The following is a 20730-nucleotide window of genomic DNA, read 5'->3' as shown; positions in this document are numbered from 1 at the left end:
CCAAAAGGCCTCTGGTCAACGGCTTTGGTGGCCTGCCAGCTGAGAAAGCGGATCCCCAACAAAGCCCCGCTTGCCAGAGGAGGGATTAAGAGCAGGAAGCGCAGGTGAGGCAGGTGACATGTGTTGCCCTCTGAGCCGCCGCCTTTGAAGCCCTCTAATCAGGGATGGCTTTGAGGCTTGGTTTTGAAGTGGGGATCAAAGGCCTGGAGGGGTCTGCAAAAGGGGAGCGGGCACGCATTGCTATAAATAACGCCCCAAGGGCAGGGCAGGCACCTTGGGCGGATGCAAGCCCGGCCTCTCCAGCAACAAAGCCATCAGAAGCCACCACCCAAAGACTGAAGATGGAAGCCCTCTTCTTGCTGGGGTTCGCCTGCCTTTGCTGCCCAGTGGCCACATTGGTGCTGGACTTCAACACCATCCGGGGTTCGGCTGAATTGTCCGCCGCCAGAAAGGTGAGTGCTGCGGCTTTACTGAGAATATGAGAAGGTTGGCCAAAGGAGCTGGATAGGCTTTGCTTGGAGAAGAGACGGTTGAGAGAAGAGGACACCAGAACTGCACAGGGCTTGACTTCCAAACCTTTGCTCCTTTTGGCCACTCTTCTCTGGACATGCTCAAGTGCGGCCTTATCTTTAAGCAGAGAGATGCAGTGGGCCCAGGCGGTAGGTTTACGGCATCCAGAGACTGCAGCAGATTTCCAACTATTGCATCTCTTCTACTGTAGGTTTTTTGGGGGTTTTTTGTCGTGTCAGGAGCATCCTGTTGTGAGAGAATTGGCTGTCTGCAAGGACGTTGCCCAGGGGATGCCCAGATGATTTTGATGTTTTATCATCCTTGTGGGAGGCTTCTCTCATGTCCCCGCATGAGGAGCTGGAGCTGATAGAGGGATTTGAACCTGTGACCTGTCGGTCTTCAGTCCTACTGGCACAGGGCTTTAACCCACTGCGCCACCGGGGGCTCTAGGTAAAGGTTTCCCCTTGACATTAAGTCCAGTCGTGCCCGATCTTGGGGGTGTTGTTCTCATCTCCATTTGTAAGCCGAAGAGCCCGTGTTGTCCGGAGACACCTCCAAGGTCATATTGCCAGCATGGCTGCATGGAGCGCCGTTACTTTCCCGCCGAAGTGGTACCTATTGATCCACTCACATTTGCATGTTTTCAAACTGCTAGGTTGACAGAAGCTGGGGCTAACAGCATGAGCTCACCCGGCTCCCCGGATTCAAACCTGCAACCTTTCAGTCAATGAGTAAGATACAGTTCACCCAAACTTCAGTATCGCCAACAACATCTAAGATACGGTTTGGGACCCATCTACCTTTGTGACCGCATTTCTGTATACGAACCCACACAATCTCTTCGTTCATCTGGTGAGGCCCTGCTCACGATCCCACCTGCTTCACAGGCGCGATTGGTGGGGACGAGGGACAGGGCCTTCTCAGTGGTGGCCCCACGACTCTGGAACTCCCTCCCCAAGGACATCAGGCAGGCCCCAACATCGGCAGTCTTTAGGAGGAGCTTGAAAACGTGGATGTTCCGGTGTGCCTTCCCAGAATAAGGAATCCTAAGCAAAATGTATGTCCTTAATGCACTTTATGAGAGATTTAGAACTGTCTGCACGTCCACCTATCCTATAACATTCCTCCTATCCCCTTTGAATTTCCCAGTATTTAACTTTTAAAAAAATTTCACATATGGCCCTGCCCATGTTTTTAAAATGTGTTGTGTTATTATTGTATTGTTTTGCTTTTTATGAGTTATTTATTGTTTTGTTGTTGTTGTTTTCATGATGTTATTGGGCTTGGCCTCTTGTAAGCCGCACCGAGTCCTGCGGGAGATGGTAGCGGGGTATAAGAACAATAAATAAATAAATAAATAAATAATAATAATAATAGATACCCCTGCGATTCTAAGATGCATTCCATTTTTTGAGATGTTTATATAAGGGGGAAAGTACGTCTTAGAGTTGAAGAAATGCAGTACTTTGGGTTGCTGTGAGTTTTTCGGGCTGCATGGTCCTGTTCCAGCTGTATTCGCTCCTGACATTTTGCCTGCATCTGTGGTCAGCATCTTCAGAGGTCTGTTATTTATTTATTGTATCAGAAGCAAACCAAGGGTACAGTTATAATGCATTTTTGGGAATTGGGAAACAAGTCCTTCAGGAATTCCTGGCCGCTCTAAATGAGTTCAAGTCCCCAGGACCAGATCAACTACACCCAAGAGTATTGAAAGAACTAGCGGAAGTCATTTCGGAACCACTGGCAATCATCTTTGAGAGTTCTTGGAGAACGGGAGAAGTTCCAGCAGATTGGAGGAGGGCCAATGTGGTCCCAATCTTCAAGAAGGGAAAAAAGGATGACCCAAACAATTACCGTCCGGTCAGCCTCACGTCGATACCAGGCTAGATTCTGGAAAAGATTGTTAAGGAAGTGGTCTGCAAACACTTAGAAACAAATGCGGTCATCGCTAAAGTCAACATGGATTTATCAAAAACAAGTCATGCCAGACTAATCAAGTGAGAGTCCAAAAGTGGCAGGCTCAAAGCCAGAACCTCAATTCATGGCTGATACCAAATGAGGAACTCCCCCCTGGGCACACAGAGGACTGGGCGATTTGGAAGGCACTGAACAGACTGCGCTCTGGCACCACGAGATGCAGAGCCAACCTCAAGAAATGGAGCTACAGGGTGGAATCCACGGCATGCAAGTGTGGAGAAGAGCAAACCACTGACCACCTGCTGCAATGCAACCTGAGCCCAGCCACATGCACAATGGAGGACCTTCTTGCAGCAACACCAGAAGCACTCCAAGTGGCCAGCTATTGGTCAAAGGACATTTAATCAACTACCAAACTAACAAATTTTGTATTTTGTCTGTTTGTTTGCTTTGTTCTGTTAGAAATGTAATATAATTAACTGGTTGCCCTGACACGACAAATAAATAAATAGGGGTGATTTGAATGCAATTTTCCTGCTTCTTGGCAGAATGGGGTTGGACTGGATGGCCCATGAGGTCTCTTCCAACTCTATGATTCTATGATTCTAAGAGAAGCTCCTGGTTTGAAACCATTGGGCTCCTTCCACAGATCTGCTTTTGGCCCCAGGGGCCACTAACCTTCTCGGGGCCCTTTCTCCCTCTGCAGAGCAGCCAATGCCTAGCCGACAAGGACTGTCCATCCGGGAAATTCTGCCACAGGCCCAGAGAGGAGCCTCCGACATGTGTTGCATGTCGAGGGCCGCGAAGAAGGTGCCAGAGGAGCTCCATGTGCTGCCCAGGGATGCTCTGCATCAACGGTAAGACAGGGCATTTCTGGGTGCGTCGGGATGGCAGAACGACACACAGTTTGGCACCACTTGAGTGAACTGGGAGTTGCAGTTTGGGGAGGCGCCAGCGCTCCTTGGTTGAGAAAGACATTGTGAAATGATAACTCCTGGGATTCTGTAGCATTTAGCCATGTCAGCTAAAGCAGTCTCAAACTGCATTCATTCCGCAGTCCAGATGCACCAAAGGACGGCCCCTGCTTTGAAAACAAAACCTCATTGCTTAACATGAACAGAACCCAGGAGGGTTCCCTTGTAGCTCAACCAGAGAGCAGAAATGCCCACAAAGTAACCTTTTCAAATGGGTATGTCAATATGTAATGTCCCGTAGCCTAGATCAGGGGTCCTCAAACTTTGTAAACGGAGGGCCAGGTCACAACTCCTCAAACTGTTGGAGGGCCAGATTATAATTTGAAGAGAAAAAAAATCAATTCCTATGCACGCTGCACATATCTTGTTTGTAGTGCAAAAACACTTTGAAACCATTCAATAATTAAAATGAATAACAATTTTAACATTTTTAAGCTTACTAGTATTTCAATGGGAAGCATGGCTGAGGGGCCACCACTGAGAAGGCCCTGTCTCTTGTCCCTGCCAAATGTACTTGTGACAAAGGAGGGACCGAGAGCAGGGCCTCCCCAGATTATCTTAATCCTCAATGGTTCATAAGGGGAGATACATTCGGACAGGTAAGTTGGGCCAGAACCGTTTAGGGCTTTATAGGCCAAAGCCAGCACTTTGAATTGGGCCCGGTAGCAAACTGGCAGCCAGTGGAGCTGGTACAACAAGGGAGTTGTATGCTCCCTGAGCGCCGCTCCTGTTAACAACCTGGATGCTGTTCACTGGACTAGTTAAAGCTTCCGGACCGTCTTCAAAGGCAACCCCACATAGAGAGTGTTGCAGTAGTCTATACAGGATGTAACCAGAGCGTGGACTCCTGTGGCCAAGTCAGACTTCCCAAGGTACGAGCGCATTTATTTATTTATTTATCGTGTCAGGAGCAACCAAACAGTTGTACTGCATTTTTAACAAACAAACAAAGCAAAACACAAAGTTTGCAAGCTTGGTAGTTGATTAAATATCCTTTGACCAATAGCTGGCCACTTGGAGTGCCTCTGGTGTTGCTATAAGAAGGTCCTCCATTGTGCATGTGGCAGGGCTCAGGTTGCATTGCAGCAGGTGGTCTGTGGTTTGCTCTTCTCCACACTCGCATGTTGTGGATTCCACTTTGTAGCCCCAGAGCGCAGTCTGTTCAGCGCCTTCCAAGTCGCCCAGTCTTCTGTGTGCCCAGGGGGGAGTCTCTCATTTGGTATCAGCCATTGATTGAGGTTCTGGGTTTGAGCCTGCCACTTTTGGACTCTTGCTTGCTGAGGTGTTCCAGCGAGTCTCTCTGTAGATCTTAGAAAACTATTTCTTGATTTAAGTTGTTGACGTGCTGGCTGATACCCAAACAGGGGGTGGGCTGGAGATGTCACTGCCTTGGTCCTTTCACTATTGGCTGCTACTTTCCGGTGGATGTCAGGTGGTGCAATACCAGCTAAACTGGCACACAAGTTTTAACTGTGCAAATGCTCCCCTGGTCACCGCTGAAACCTGAGGTTCCAGGCTCAGCGATGAGTCCAGAATCACACTCAAGCTGCTATATGTAAACATGCAGGCATAATTAACCCATTTCTGTCGAGACTGATGGATCAATGAAGCATTAAGGTATCAACAGAGAGAAGAGGTTTTGAAGAACTCATTGAAGCAAATCATTAGATATGTTCCTTCATTAGATACGTTCTTGTAGTAGCTTCAGGGAGATGTTGCTAATCATTTCTCTGCCAGATGTTTGCACTGTGAGTGACCGGATGGTGCCGGGTGGAGGGCAGAAGAAGTTGAAGGAGCCACGGAGGCCAAACCCGCTTCCAACAGCAGGCCCTGCCTTGAAGGAAGGGGACACCCAAAGCCCACCTGGAGAAGGTAAGTTGGTGGGGGGCTTGGGGGGGGGCTTTGGGATCACAGGTCAATGGGGCAGCAAGCGTTGGTTCTAGGCTTCAGTCTGAACCTTAGAAAACCTCTCCAGGTATTGATTCCTCTCTGGGGCCCAGCACCTGCCTGCTTTTATCGGTTTGACAGCAGTGCATGGAAAAAGGGATCTAGGAGTCATATTGGACAAACTATACAGGAGTCAACAGTCTGATGTGGCAGCTAAAAAGGCCAGTGTGATTCTAGGTTGCCTGAAGACTTCTAGTGTCTAGATCAGGTATGGGCAAACCCAGGCCAGGGGGCTGGGTTTCTCAAGCCCTCCTCTCTCTCATCATCCTATCCTTCTTTCCTTCTCTCTTCTATCTCTCCTTTGTCTCCCTCTCCCTACCTTCCACCCTTTTGTCCTTCCTTCCCCTTTCTCTTCCTTTCTCTTTCCTTTCTTTCCTTCCTTGCCTCCCATTTCTCCTTTCCTTCCACACTTTCGTCTATACTTCCCTTTTGTCTTTCCTTCCTTCTCCCCTTCCTTCCTTACCTCCCTCTTTCTCCCTCCCTCCTTCCCTCCCACACTTTCATTCCTCCTTTCTTCTTTTGTCTTTCCTTCCTTCTCCCCTTCCTTCCTTCCTTCCCTCTTTCTCCCTCCCTCTTTCCCTTCCAGGTGTGGTCTAACCAAAGCCGAATAGAGGGGTAGCATGGCTTCCCTGGATCTAGACTCCTAAGAAGGGAGTAGGACCGGATTGATCTCAGGTCCATTCCATCTCTATGCTTCTATGATATGTATTTTTGACAATCTATATGGCCATATGTTGGGAGGGATTGGATGGTGTCCTTCTGCCTGGGATTAGAGGGTTGGAAAGCATGGACCTTGGGGTCAATTCCATCTCTATGCTTCTATGATATGTATTTTTGACAATCTGTATGGCCATCTGTTAGGAGGGATTGGATGGTGTCCTTCCGCCTGGGAGGAGAGGGTTGGAACAGATGGACCTTGGGGTCAATTCCATCTCTATGCTTCTATGATATGTATTTTTGACAATCTGTATGGCCATCTGTTGGGAGGGATTGGATGGTGTCCTTCCGCCTGGGAGGAGAGGGTTGGAACAGATGGACCTTGGGGTCAATTCCATCTCTATGCTTCTATGATATGTATTTTTGACAATCTGTATGGCCATCTGTTGGGAGGGATTGGATGGTGTCCTTCCGCCTGGGAGGAGAGGGTTGGAACAGATGGACCTTGGGGTCAATTCCATCTCTATGCTTCTATGATATGTATTTTTGACAATCTGTATGGCCATCTGTTGGGAGGGATTGGATGGTGTCCTTCTGCTTGGGAGGAGAGGGTTGGAACGGATGGACACATCTTTACGCATTCATTTTTTTAAGAAGGAGACAAAACATGGAAAAATAAAACAGACCAGCATTGCATTTAAAAATAATTCAAACTAACACACATATTAACACTTCTGAAGACTACATAAAATATGTAACACTATGTTTTTCAAAGACACTTTTTTGTCTTTTAAAATAAATCTTTAGCCTCTTTTAAGTTAAAGCAGAAAAATAAAACAGACCAGTATTGCATTTAAAAATAATTCAAACTAGCACACATATTAACATTTCAAGAATTCAAATAAACACACGTTAACAGTTCTGAAGACTATATAAAACATTTAACACTATGCTTTTCAAAGACTCTTTTTCGTCTTTTAAAATAAATCTTTAGCCTCTTTATAAGTTAAAGCAGAAAATATAATTAACATGGGTCAACTTATCGCCCCTTAAATAAGCTTCGGGCAATGAATTTTTTCCATTGCCAATCTTAATAATATGCTTTTTACAAACTTGGCAATGGTATCTCTCTCCTCCGTCTTTCTTTCTTTCTTTCTTTCTTTCTTTCTTTCTTTCTTTTCTGTCTTGTTCTCAACAGTGGCACTGTGACATGAAGTTCAACTCTCTCTTCTGCCTTACATGATATTAGATAAAAGAAAGGACCTAAAGCATCACTGATTACACTCCCACAAAATTTCTTAGATTTAAAGGAAGAACTGGATCTAGAGGATGCTTGGAGATGTAGAAATTTGGTTAAAAGAGACTACACTGCTATACAACCCCGAAGAAATTAGGTCAATCTTCCCACGCTGTCCCATTGCTCTATCACCTCGTCCTGGGTCTTCTTTCTTCTGTCGTCCGTTGTCTCCTGCTGTCTCCTCCTTCCTCTGGATTTCCCACAGTCTGCTTCTTCTCCGCCTCTTATACAATCTTTGTTCTGTTACTGTTCACCTTCTGTCCCCAGATTTCCCGTCTCCTTTCTTTTTAAGACATGACTCCCCCAAATTTCCCTCTACTTCAGCACTCTTTCTCAAAGGCGGAATGCCGCTGACAATCGTTCCCGCCCTTCCACCCTCTTAGTTAACTGCATCTCGTCCCTTCCATTCCCTTCTCTTCATCGGGGCTCCTCCTTGTTTGATTTCTTCTTTTGGAAGCTTCCTTGTATGTTTGGGCACTTTAGGTTTCCCCAGATCCTATACTCTGTTTATAGGCATCACAGGCTGCAGCGTGACAAGGAGACTGGTCAGGCAACCTTTGCCTGGGTTTTGCCAGTTCCTCCAGTCGGGATGAGCACCGTTTTTTCTTGGTGGTGACTTTTGGAGTGGACGGTTCTGGGGTAGTTATAGCAAGAAGTCTAGTTTTTAATAAGTACTCCTCCCTTAATCTGTCCCGCCTCATCTGTGCTCTGATGTCTTCAGTTTGGATAATCTCAAGAAGCTCCCTTTTCCTGTGTTCCATTGCTTTCAGGTCCTCCTCCGTCACAATTGGCGGGAAATGCCATTTAGAGCGTTCAGTCTCGATAATCTTAAGAAGCTCCCTTTTCCTTTGTTCCGTGGCTTTCAGGTCCTCCTCCGTCACAATTGGCGGGAAATGCCATTTAGAGCGTTCAGTCTCGATAATCTTAAGAAGCTCCCTTTTTCCTTTGTTCCGTGGCTTTCAGGTCCTCCTCCGTCACAATTGGCGGGAAATGCCATTTAGAGCGTTCAGTCTCGATAATCTTAAGAAGCTCCCTTTTTCCTTTGTTCCGTGGCTTTCAGGTCCTCCTCCGTCACAATTGGCGGGAAATGCCATTTAGAGCGTTCAGTCTCGATAATCTTAAGAAGCTCCCTTTTTCCTTTGTTCCGTGGCTTTCAGGTCCTCCTCCGTCACAATTGGCGGGAAATGCCATTTAGAGCGTTCAGTCTCGATAATCTTAAGAAGCTCCCTTTTTCCTTTGTTCCGTGGCTTTCAGGTCCTCCTCCGTCACAATTGGCGGGAAATGCCATTTAGAGCGTTCAGTCTCGATAATCTTAAGAAGCTCCCTTTTCCTTTGTTCCGTGGCTTTCAGGTCCTCCTCCGTCACAATTGGCGGGAAATGCCATTTAGAGCGTTCAGTCTCGATAATCTTAAGAAGCTCACTTTTCCTTTGTTCTGTGGCTTTCAGGTCCTCCTCCGTCACAATTGGCGGGAAATGCCATTTAGAGCGTTCAGTCTCGATAATCTTAAGAAGCTCCCTTTTCCTTTGTTCCGTGGCTTTCAGGTCCTCCTCCGTCACAATTGGCGGGAAATGCCATTTAGAGCGTTCAGTCTCGATAATCTTAAGAAGCTCCCTTTTTCCTTTGTTCCGTGGCTTTCAGGTCCTCCTCCGTCACAATTGGCGGGAAATGCCATTTAGAGCGTTCAGTCTCGATAATCTTAAGAAGCTCCCTTTTTCCTTTGTTCCGTGGCTTTCAGGTCCTCCTCCGTCACAATTGGCGGGAAATGCCATTTAGAGCGTTCAGTCTCGATAATCTTAAGAAGCTCCCTTTTTCCTTTGTTCCGTGGCTTTCAGGTCCTCCTCCGTCACAATTGGCGGGAAATGCCATTTAGAGCGTTCAGTCTCGATAATCTTAAGAAGCTCCCTTTTTCCTTTGTTCCGTGGCTTTCAGGTCCTCCTCCGTCACAATTGGCGGGAAATGCCATTTAGAGCGTTCAGTCTCGATAATCTTAAGAAGCTCCCTTTTCCTTTGTTCCGTGGCTTTCAGGTCCTCCTCCGTCACAATTGGCGGGAAATGCCATTTAGAGCGTTCAGTCTCGATAATCTTAAGAAGCTCCCTTTTCCTTTGTTCCGTGGCTTTCAGGTCCTCCTCCGTCACAATTGGCGGGAAATGCCATTTAGAGCGTTCAGTCTCGATAATCTTAAGAAGCTCCCTTTTTCCTTTGTTCCGTGGCTTTCAGGTCCTCCTCCGTCACAATTGGCGGGAAATGCCATTTAAAGCGTTCAGTCTCAATAATCTTAAGAAGCTCCCTTTTTCCTTTGTTCCGTGGCTTTCAGGTCCTCCTCCGTCACAATTGGCGGGAAATGCCATTTAGAGCGTTCAGTCTCGATAATCTTAAGAAGCTCCCTTTTCCTTTGTTCCGTGGCTTTCAGGTCCTCCTCCGTCACAATTGGCGGGAAATGCCATTTAGAGCGTTCAGTCTCGATAATCTTAAGAAGCTCCCTTTTCCTTTGTTCCGTGGCTTTCAGGTCCTCCTCCGTCACAATTGGCGGGAAATGCCATTTAGAGCGTTCAGTCTCGATAATCTTAAGAAGCTCCCTTTTTCCTTTGTTCCGTGGCTTTCAGGTCCTCCTCCGTCACAATTGGCGGGAAATGCCATTTAGAGCGTTCAGTCTCGATAATCTTAAGAAGCTCCCTTTTCCTTTGTTCCGTGGCTTTCAGGTCCTCCTCCGTCACAATTGGCGGGAAATGCCATTTAGAGTGTTCAATGTCGATAATCTTAAGAAGCTCCCTTTTCCTTTGTTCCGTGGCTTTCAGGTCCTCCTCCGTCACAATTGGCGGGAAATGCCATTTAGAGTGTTCAGTCTCGATAATCTTAAGAAGCTCCCTTTTCCTTTGTTCCGTGGCTTTCAGGTCCTCCTCCGTCACAATTGGCGGGAAATGCCATTTAGAGTGTTCAGTCTCGATAATCTTAAGAAGCTCCCTTTTCTTTTGTTCCGTGGCTTTCAGGTCCTCCTCCGTCACAATTGGCGGGAAATGCCATTTAGAGTGTTCAGTCTCGATAATCTTAAGAAGCTCCCTTTTCCTTTGTTCCGTGGCTTTCAGGTCCTCCTCCGTCACAATTGGCGGGAAATGCCATTTAGAGCGTTCAGTCTCGATAATCTTAAGAAGCTCCCTTTTCCTTTGTTCCGTGGCTTTCAGGTCCTCCTCCGTCACAATTGGCGGGAAATGCCATTTAGAGCGTTCAGTCTCGATAATCTTAAGAAGCTCCCTTTTTCCTTTGTTCCGTGGCTTTCAGGTCCTCCTCCGTCACAATTGGCGGGAAATGCCATTTAGAGCGTTCAGTCTCGATAATCTTAAGAAGCTCCCTTTTTCCTTTGTTCCGTGGCTTTCAGGTCCTCCTCCGTCACAATTGGCGGGAAATGCCATTTAGAGCGTTCAGTCTCGATAATCTTAAGAAGCTCCCTTTTTCCTTTGTTCCGTGGCTTTCAGGTCCTCCTCCGTCACAATTGGCGGGAGATGCCATTTAGAGCGTTCAGTCTTGATAATCTTAAGAAGCTCCCTTTTTCCTTTGTTCCGTGGCTTTCAGGTCCTCCTCCGTCACAATTGGCGGGAAATGCCATTTAGAGCGTTCAGTCTCGATAATCTTAAGAAGCTCCCTTTTCCTTTGTTCCGTGGCTTTCAGGTCCTCCTCCGTCACAATTGGCGGGAAATGCCATTTAGAGCGTTCAGTCTCGATAATCTTAAGAAGCTCCCTTTTCCTTTGTTCTGTGGCTTTCAGGTCCTCCTCCGTCACAATTGGCGGGAAATGCCATTTAGAGCGTTCAGTCTCGATAATCTTAAGAAGCTCCCTTTTTCCTTTGTTCCGTGGCTTTCAGGTCCTCCTCCGTCACAATTGGCGGGAAATGCCATTTAGAGCGTTCAGTCTCGATAATCTTAAGAAGCTCCCTTTTTCCTTTGTTCCGTGGCTTTCAGGTCCTCCTCCGTCACAATTGGCGGGAAATGCCATTTAGAGCGTTCAGTCTCGATAATCTTAAGAAGCTCCCTTTTTCCTTTGTTCCGTGGCTTTCAGGTCCTCCTCCGTCACAATTGGCGGGAAATGCCATTTAGAGCGTTCAGTCTCGATAATCTTAAGAAGCTCCCTTTTCCTTTGTTCCGTGGCTTTCAGGTCCTCCTCCGTCACAATTGGCGGGAAATGCCATTTAGAGCGTTCAGTCTCGATAATCTTAAGAAGCTCCCTTTTCCTTTGTTCCGTGGCTTTCAGGTCCTCCTCCGTCACAATTGGCGGGAAATGCCATTTAGAGCGTTCAGTCTCGATAATCTTAAGAAGCTCCCTTTTTCCTTTGTTCCGTGGCTTTCAGGTCCTGCTCCGTCACAATTGGCGGGAAATGCCATTTAGAGCGTTCAGTCTCGATAATCTTAAGAAGCTCCCTTTTCCTTTGTTCCGTGGCTTTCAGGTCCTCCTCCGTCACAATTGGCGGGAAATGCCATTTAGAGTGTTCAGTCTCGATAATCTTAAGAAGCTCCCTTTTTCCTTTGTTCCGTGGCTTTCAGGTCCTCCTCCGTCACAATTGGCGGGAAATGCCATTTAGAGTGTTCAGTCTCGGTAATCTTAAGAAGCTCCCTTTTTCCTTTGTTCCGTGGCTTTCAGGTCCTCCTCCGTCACAATTGGCGGGAAATGCCATTTAGAGTGTTCAGTCTCGATAATCTTGAGAAGCTCCCTTTTTCCTTTCTTCCGTGGCTTTCAGGTCCTCCTCCGTCACAATTGGCGGGAAATGCCATTTAGAGTGTTCAGTCTCGATAATCTTAAGAAGCTCCCTTTTCCTTTGTTCCGTGGCTTTCAGGTCCTCCTCCGTCACAATTGGCGGGAAATGCCATTTAGAGTGTTCAATGTCGATAATCTTAAGAAGCTCCCTTTTCCTTTGTTCCGTGGCTTTCAGGTCCTCCTCCGTCACAATTGGCGGGAAATGCCATTTAGAGCGTTCAGTCTCGATAATCTTAAGAAGCTCCCTTTTTCCTTTGTTCCATGGCTTTCAGGTCCTCCTCCGTCACAATTGGCGGGAAATGCCATTTAGAGTGTTCAGTCTCGATAATCTTAAGAAGCTCCCTTTTTCCTTTGTTCCGTGTCTTTCAGGTCCTCCTCCGTCACAATTGGCGGGAAATGCCATTTAGAGCGTTCAGTCTCGATAATCTTAAGAAGCTCCCTTTTCCTTTGTTCCGTGGCTTTCAGGTCCTCCTCCGTCACAATTGGCGGGAAATGCCATTTAGAGCGTTCAGTCTCGATAATCTTAAGAAGCTCCCTTTTTCCTTTGTTCCGTGGCTTTCAGGTCCTCCTCCGTCACAATTGGCGGGAAATGCCATTTAGAGCGTTCAGTCTCGATAATCTTAAGAAGCTCCCTTTTCCTTTGTTCCGTGGCTTTCAGGTCCTCCTCCGTCACAATTGGCGGGAAATGCCATTTAGAGTGTTCAATGTCGATAATCTTAAGAAGCTCCCTTTTCCTTTGTTCCGTGGCTTTCAGGTCCTCCTCCGTCACAATTGGCGGGAAATGCCATTTAGAGTGTTCAGTCTCGATAATCTTAAGAAGCTCCCTTTTCCTTTGTTCCGTGGCTTTCAGGTCCTCCTCCGTCACAATTGGCGGGAAATGCCATTTAGAGTGTTCAGTCTCGATAATCTTAAGAAGCTCCCTTTTCTTTTGTTCCGTGGCTTTCAGGTCCTCCTCCGTCACAATTGGCGGGAAATGCCATTTAGAGTGTTCAGTCTCGATAATCTTAAGAAGCTCCCTTTTCCTTTGTTCCGTGGCTTTCAGGTCCTCCTCCGTCACAATTGGCGGGAAATGCCATTTAGAGCGTTCAGTCTCGATAATCTTAAGAAGCTCCCTTTTCCTTTGTTCCGTGGCTTTCAGGTCCTCCTCCGTCACAATTGGCGGGAAATGCCATTTAGAGCGTTCAGTCTCGATAATCTTAAGAAGCTCCCTTTTTCCTTTGTTCCGTGGCTTTCAGGTCCTCCTCCGTCACAATTGGCGGGAAATGCCATTTAGAGCGTTCAGTCTCGATAATCTTAAGAAGCTCCCTTTTTCCTTTGTTCCGTGGCTTTCAGGTCCTCCTCCGTCACAATTGGCGGGAAATGCCATTTAGAGCGTTCAGTCTCGATAATCTTAAGAAGCTCCCTTTTTCCTTTGTTCCGTGGCTTTCAGGTCCTCCTCCGTCACAATTGGCGGGAGATGCCATTTAGAGCGTTCAGTCTTGATAATCTTAAGAAGCTCCCTTTTTCCTTTGTTCCGTGGCTTTCAGGTCCTCCTCCGTCACAATTGGCGGGAAATGCCATTTAGAGCGTTCAGTCTCGATAATCTTAAGAAGCTCCCTTTTCCTTTGTTCCGTGGCTTTCAGGTCCTCCTCCGTCACAATTGGCGGGAAATGCCATTTAGAGCGTTCAGTCTCGATAATCTTAAGAAGCTCCCTTTTCCTTTGTTCTGTGGCTTTCAGGTCCTCCTCCGTCACAATTGGCGGGAAATGCCATTTAGAGCGTTCAGTCTCGATAATCTTAAGAAGCTCCCTTTTTCCTTTGTTCCGTGGCTTTCAGGTCCTCCTCCGTCACAATTGGCGGGAAATGCCATTTAGAGCGTTCAGTCTCGATAATCTTAAGAAGCTCCCTTTTTCCTTTGTTCCGTGGCTTTCAGGTCCTCCTCCGTCACAATTGGCGGGAAATGCCATTTAGAGCGTTCAGTCTCGATAATCTTAAGAAGCTCCCTTTTTCCTTTGTTCCGTGGCTTTCAGGTCCTCCTCCGTCACAATTGGCGGGAAATGCCATTTAGAGCGTTCAGTCTCGATAATCTTAAGAAGCTCCCTTTTCCTTTGTTCCGTGGCTTTCAGGTCCTCCTCCGTCACAATTGGCGGGAAATGCCATTTAGAGCGTTCAGTCTCGATAATCTTAAGAAGCTCCCTTTTCCTTTGTTCCGTGGCTTTCAGGTCCTCCTCCGTCACAATTGGCGGGAAATGCCATTTAGAGCGTTCAGTCTCGATAATCTTAAGAAGCTCCCTTTTTCCTTTGTTCCGTGGCTTTCAGGTCCTGCTCCGTCACAATTGGCGGGAAATGCCATTTAGAGCGTTCAGTCTCGATAATCTTAAGAAGCTCCCTTTTCCTTTGTTCCGTGGCTTTCAGGTCCTCCTCCGTCACAATTGGCGGGAAATGCCATTTAGAGTGTTCAGTCTCGATAATCTTAAGAAGCTCCCTTTTTCCTTTGTTCCGTGGCTTTCAGGTCCTCCTCCGTCACAATTGGCGGGAAATGCCATTTAGAGTGTTCAGTCTCGGTAATCTTAAGAAGCTCCCTTTTTCCTTTGTTCCGTGGCTTTCAGGTCCTCCTCCGTCACAATTGGCGGGAAATGCCATTTAGAGTGTTCAGTCTCGATAATCTTGAGAAGCTCCCTTTTTCCTTTCTTCCGTGGCTTTCAGGTCCTCCTCCGTCACAATTGGCGGGAAATGCCATTTAGAGTGTTCAGTCTCGATAATCTTAAGAAGCTCCCTTTTCCTTTGTTCCGTGGCTTTCAGGTCCTCCTCCGTCACAATTGGCGGGAAATGCCATTTAGAGTGTTCAATGTCGATAATCTTAAGAAGCTCCCTTTTCCTTTGTTCCGTGGCTTTCAGGTCCTCCTCCGTCACAATTGGCGGGAAATGCCATTTAGAGCGTTCAGTCTCGATAATCTTAAGAAGCTCCCTTTTTCCTTTGTTCCATGGCTTTCAGGTCCTCCTCCGTCACAATTGGCGGGAAATGCCATTTAGAGTGTTCAGTCTCGATAATCTTAAGAAGCTCCCTTTTTCCTTTGTTCCGTGTCTTTCAGGTCCTCCTCCGTCACAATTGGCGGGAAATGCCATTTAGAGCGTTCAGTCTCGATAATCTTAAGAAGCTCCCTTTTCCTTTGTTCCATGGCTTTCAGGTCCTCCTCCGTCACAATTGGCGGGAAATGCCATTTAGAGTGTTCAGTCTCGATAATCTTAAGAAGCTCCCTTTTCCTTTGTTCCGTGGCTTTCAGGTCCTCCTCCGTCACAATTGGCGGGAAATGCCATTTAGAGCGTTCAGTCTCGATAATCTTAAGAAGCTCCCTTTTCCTTTGTTCCGTGGCTTTCAGGTCCTCCTCCGTCACAATTGGCGGGAAATGCCATTTAGAGCGTTCAGTCTCGATAATCTTAAGAAGCTCCCTTTTCCTTTGTTCCGTGGCTTTCAGGTCCTCCTCCGTCACAATTGGCGGGAAATGCCATTTAGAGCGTTCTGTCTCGATAATCTTAAGAAGCTCCCTTTTCCTTTGTTCCGTGGCTTTCAGGTCCTCCTCCGTCACAATTGGCGGGAAATGCCATTTAGAGCGTTCTGTCTCGATAATCTTAAGAAGCTCCCTTTTCCTTTGTTCCGTGGCTTTCAGGTCCTCCTCCGTCACAATTGGCGGGAAATGCCATTTAGAGCGTTCAGTCTCGATAATCTTAAGAAGCTCCCTTTTTCCTTTGTTCCGTGGCTTTCAGGTCCTCCTCCGTCACAATTGGCGGGAAATGCCATTTAGAGCGTTCAGTCTCGATAATCTTAAGAAGCTCCCTTTTCCTTTGTTCCGTGGCTTTCAGGTCCTCCTCCGTCACAATTGGCGGGAAATGCCATTTAGAGCGTTCAGTCTCGATAATCTTAAGAAGCTCCCTTTTCCTTTGTTCCGTGGCTTTCAGGTCCTCCTCCGTCACAATTGGCGGGAAATGCCATTTAGAGCGTTCAGTCTCGATAATCTTAAGAAGCTCCCTTTTTCCTTTGTTCCGTGGCTTTCAGGTCCTCCTCCGTCACAATTGGCGGGAAATGCCATTTAGAGCGTTCAGTCTCGATAATCTTAAGAAGCTCCCTTTTCCTTTGTTCCGTGGCTTTCAGGTCCTCCTCCGTCACAATTGGCGGGAAATGCCATTTAGAGTGTTCAGTCTCGATAATCTTAAGAAGCTCCCTTTTTCCTTTGTTCCGTGGCTTTCAGGTCCTCCTCCGTCACAATTGGCGGGAAATGCCATTTAGAGTGTTCAGTCTCGATAATCTTAAGAAGCTCCCTTTTTCCTTTGTTCCGTGTCTTTCAGGTCCTCCTCCGTCACAATTGGCGGGAAATGCCATTTAGAGCGTTCAGTCTCGATAATCTTAAGAAGCTCCCTTTTCCTTTGTTCCGTGGCTTTCAGGTCCTCCTCCGTCACAATTGGCGGGAAATGCCATTTAGAGCGTTCAGTCTCGATAATCTTAAGAAGCTCCCTTTTCCTTTGTTCCGTGGCTTTCAGGTCCTCCTCCGTCACAATTGGCGGGAAATGCCATTTAGAGCGTTCAGTCTCGATAATCTTAAGAAGCTCCCTTTTCCTTTGTTCCGTGGCTTTCAGGTCCTCCTCCGTCACAATTGGCGGGAAATGCCATTTAGAGCGTTCAGTCTCGATAATCTTAAGAAGCTCCCTTTTCCTTTGTTCCGTGGCTTTCAGGTCCTCCTCCGTCACAATTGGCGGGAAATGCCATTTAGAGCGTTCAGTCTCGATAATCTTAAGAAGCTCCCTTTTCCTTTGTTCCGTGGCTTTCAGGTCCTCCTCCGTCACAATTGGCGGGAAATGCCATTTAGAGCGTTCAGTCTCGATAATCTTAAGAAGCTCCCTTTTCCTTTGTTCCGTGGCTTTCAGGTCCTCCTCCGTCACAATTGGCGGGAAATGCCATTTAGAGCGTTCAGTCTCGATAATCTTAAGAAGCTCCCTTTTCCTTTGTTCCGTGGCTTTCAGGTCCTCCTCCGTCACAATTGGCGGGAAATGCCATTTAGAGCGTTCAGTCTCGATAATCTTAAGAAGCTCCCTTTTCCTTTGTTCCGAGGCTTTCAGGTCCTCCTCCGTCACAATTGGCGGGAAATGCCATTTAGAGCGTTCAGTCTCGATAATCTTAAGAAGCTCCCTTTTCCTTTGTTCCGTGGCTTTCAGGTCCTCCTCCGTCACAATTGGCGGGAAATGCCATTTAGAGCGTTCAGTCTCGATAATCTTAAGAAGCTCCCTTTTCCTTTGTTCCGTGGCTTTCAGGTCCTCCTCCGTCACAATTGGCGGGAAATGCCATTTAGAGCGTTCAGTCTCGATAATCTTAAGAAGCTCCCTTTTCCTTTGTTCCGTGGCTTTCAGGTCCTCCTCCGTCACAATTGGCGGGAAATGCCATTTAGAGCGTTCAGTCTCGATAATCTTAAGAAGCTCCCTTTTCCTTTGTTCCGTGGCTTTCAGGTCCTCCTCCGTCACAATTGGCGGGAAATGCCATTTAGAGCGTTCAGTCTCGATAATCTTAAGAAGCTCCCTTTTCCTTTGTTCCATGGCTTTCAGGTCCTCCTCCGTCACAATTGGCGGGAAATGCCATTTAGAGTGTTCAGTCTCGATACTCTTAAGAAGCTCACTTTTCCTTTGTTCCGTGGCTTTCAGGTCCTCCTCCGTCACAATTGGCGGGAAATGCCATTTAGAGCGTTCAGTCTCGATAATCTTAAGAAGCTCCCTTTTCCTTTGTTCCATGGCTTTCAGGTCCTCCTCCGTCACAATTGGCGGGAAATGCCATTTAGAGCGTTCAGTCTCGATAATCTTAAGAAGCTCCCTTTTCCTTTGTTCCATGGCTTTCAGGTCCTCCTCCGTCACAATTGGCGGGAAATGCCATTTAGAGCGTTCAGTCTCGATAATCTTAAGAAGCTCCCTTTTCCTTTGTTCCGTGGCTTTCAGGTCCTCCTCCGTCACAATTGGCGGGAAATGCCATTTAGAGCGTTCAGTCTCGATAATCTTAAGAAGCTCCCTTTTCCTTTGTTCCGTGGCTTTCAGGTCCTCCTCCGTCACAATTGGCGGGAAATGCCATTTAGAGCGTTCAGTCTCGATAATCTTAAGAAGCTCCCTTTTCCTTTGTTCCGTGGCTTTCAGGTCCTCCTCCGTCACAATTGGCGGGAAATGCCATTTAGAGCGTTCAGTCTCGATAATCTTAAGAAGCTCCCTTTTCCTTTGTTCCGTGGCTTTCAGGTCCTCCTCCGTCACAATTGGCGGGAAATGCCATTTAGAGCGTTCGGTTTCAATATCATAAAGAAGTTCCATTTTCTTCCTCTCTACCATGTCGATGTCTTCCTTAGTAATAATTGGAGGAAAATGCCATTGAGATTGTTCAGTCTCGATAATCTTAAGAAGCTCCCTTTTCCTTTGTTCAGTGGCTTTCAGGTCCTCCTCCGTCACAATTGGCGGGAAATGCCATTTAGAGCGTTCGGTCTCGATAATCTTAAGAAGCTCCCTTTTCCTTTGTTCCGTGGCTTTCAGGTCCTCCTCCGTCACAATTGGCGGGAAATGCCATTTAGAGCGTTCAGTCTCGATAATCTTAAGAAGCTCCCTTTTCCTTTGTTCCGTGGCTTTCAGGTCCTCCTCCGTCACAATTGGCGGGAAATGCCATTTAGAGCGTTCGGTTTCAATATCATAAAGAAGTTCCATTTTCTTCCTCTCTACCATGTCGATGTCTTCCTTAGTAATAATTGGAGGAAAATGCCATTGAGATTGTTCAGTCTCGATAATCTTAAGAAGCTCCCTTTTCCTTTGTTCAGTGGCTTTCAGGTCCTCCTCCGTCACAATTGGCAGGAAATGCCATTTAGAGCGCAAAAGAGCAACAAAGGATTCCTCATCATTTCTTTCTTCAGAAGGAAGTCAAACTATTTGATGAAAATCAGGATTTTATATTAGTCAATCCTGGAATCCCCATGTTGAAATAGCCTTTCCTTCTAAAAACCTTTTGAAGGGTTCCCAGCCATTCCTAAATTCTGAAGGGTCTTTTGACTGGAGATATCCCGTCAGAATGTCCATCTCTGCCACTTCTGCCACTTTCACAATCCATTCCTCCATTTCCAGTGTTTCCTCCAATTTCCAGGTTCGTGCCTAAACAATTCTTGCAGCAGTTACCATCAAGGTGAAGAGTTTGTCGTGTGACTTCAGCAGTGATCTGTCTGTTATTCCCAGTAGGAATGTTTCTGGTTGCATAGGTATTTTTAGCTTTAATATTTTTTCAATAATTTTATGGATCTTAATCCAAAAGCTTTTTGCCTTCTTGCAAGACCACCACATATGGAAAAATGATCCTGTTGCTTGTTTACATTTCCAGCAAGTGTTTTTTAATTGTGGCTGCATTTTGGCCAATTTAGCAGGTGTCATATAGGACTGATAAAACATTTTATAGAAATTTTCCAGAAGAGAATAGCTTCTGAAAATTTTAATTTTTACATTCCAGAGATATTCCCATTTATCCAAGCTGATCGAATGGCCAATATTTTTGGCCCATTTTACCATACATATGATATGTATTTTTGACAATCTATATGGTCATATGTTGGGAGGGATCGGACAGTGTCCTTCCGCATGGGAGGAGAGGGTTGGAAAGCTTGGACCTTGGGGTCAATTCCATCTCTATGCTTCTATATATATTTTTGACAATCTGTATGGCCATCTGTTGGGAGGGATCGGACGGTGTCCTTCTGCCTGGGAGGAGAGGGTTGGAATGGATGGACCTTGGGGTCAGTTCCATCTCTATGCTTCTATGATATGTATTTTTGACAATCTGGATAGCCATCTGTTGGGGGGGATTGAATAATGTCTTCATCCCTGGGAGAAGAGGGTTGGACAGATGGATCTCGGGGTCCCTTACTACTCTCAGTCTCTATAGCCCATGCTTGCTGTTGCCCCAGCCATGCCTTCTGCTATAGAGACTCTCTTTTGCATCCTTTCTTGTTTCCTTTTTTCCCTCCCTGCAGCTCCGGAGGGCAAGAGCTGCCTCCGCTCCTCGGACTGTGCCAGGGGCCAGTGCTGTGCCCGCCATTTCTGGACCAAGGTCTGCAAGCCGGTGCTCAGTGAGGGCCAGGTCTGCTCCAAACGAGGACAGAAAGAAGGCACTCAGGGCCCCGAAATCTTCCAGCGCTGCAGCTGTGGTCCGGGACTGTCTTGCCAGCTGCTGCTCGGAGGGGCACCCAAGCCGTCTCGGCTGCGTGTTTGCCAGAGGAGAGCCGACAAGCCCCGGTCTTAGTGGTGAAGCCGCTTAATGGCTGAGACGGTGACGATTCATGGAGTTACACCGAGGAAAACAGCCCCGCTTTGCCACAACTTTGCCCGTCCAGACAAAGGAAGGTTGCTAAGCTGTTCACTGCAAACAGCAGGACATGTGCCAATCTGGTTCTAGCAAATGGGGCACATTTAGACAGAGGCCCTGCCAAAACCCTGCTACCAGTTTTTTACCCTTAAGTATAAGGTAAAGGTTTCTCCTGACATTAAGTCCAGTCATGTCTGGCTCTGTGGGTTGGTGCTCATCTCCATGTCTAAGCTGATGAGCCGGCGTTGTCCATAGATGCCTCCAAGTCCTATAAAACCCTATATGCCTCTGGCCCAGCATCCGAACGTATCGTCCCGCCTAGGAATTTAAGGTTTTCTGGAGAGG

General features: G+C 47.0%; 1 protein-coding gene across 1 annotated transcript; it reads left to right on the top strand.

The window, feature by feature from the left end:
• Positions 1–316: 316 nt before the first annotated feature.
• On the top strand, positions 317–20584 carry DKK4 (dickkopf WNT signaling pathway inhibitor 4). Its single transcript, XM_060787758.2, has 4 exons — positions 317–452; positions 3134–3284; positions 5139–5273; positions 20054–20584. The coding sequence occupies exons 1-4, from the start codon at positions 342–344 to the stop codon at positions 20320–20322; spliced, it is 666 nt and encodes a 221-aa protein (XP_060643741.2). The 5' UTR covers positions 317–341; the 3' UTR covers positions 20323–20584.
• Positions 20585–20730: the final 146 nt, after the last annotated feature.

Source organism: Anolis sagrei, chromosome 7, assembly GCF_037176765.1.
Source record: "Anolis sagrei isolate rAnoSag1 chromosome 7, rAnoSag1.mat, whole genome shotgun sequence".
Lineage (NCBI taxonomy): Eukaryota > Metazoa > Chordata > Lepidosauria > Squamata > Dactyloidae > Anolis > Anolis sagrei.
The sequence above is the reverse complement of the archived record's forward strand: the minus strand, read 5'-3'. Positions and strand labels throughout refer to the sequence as shown.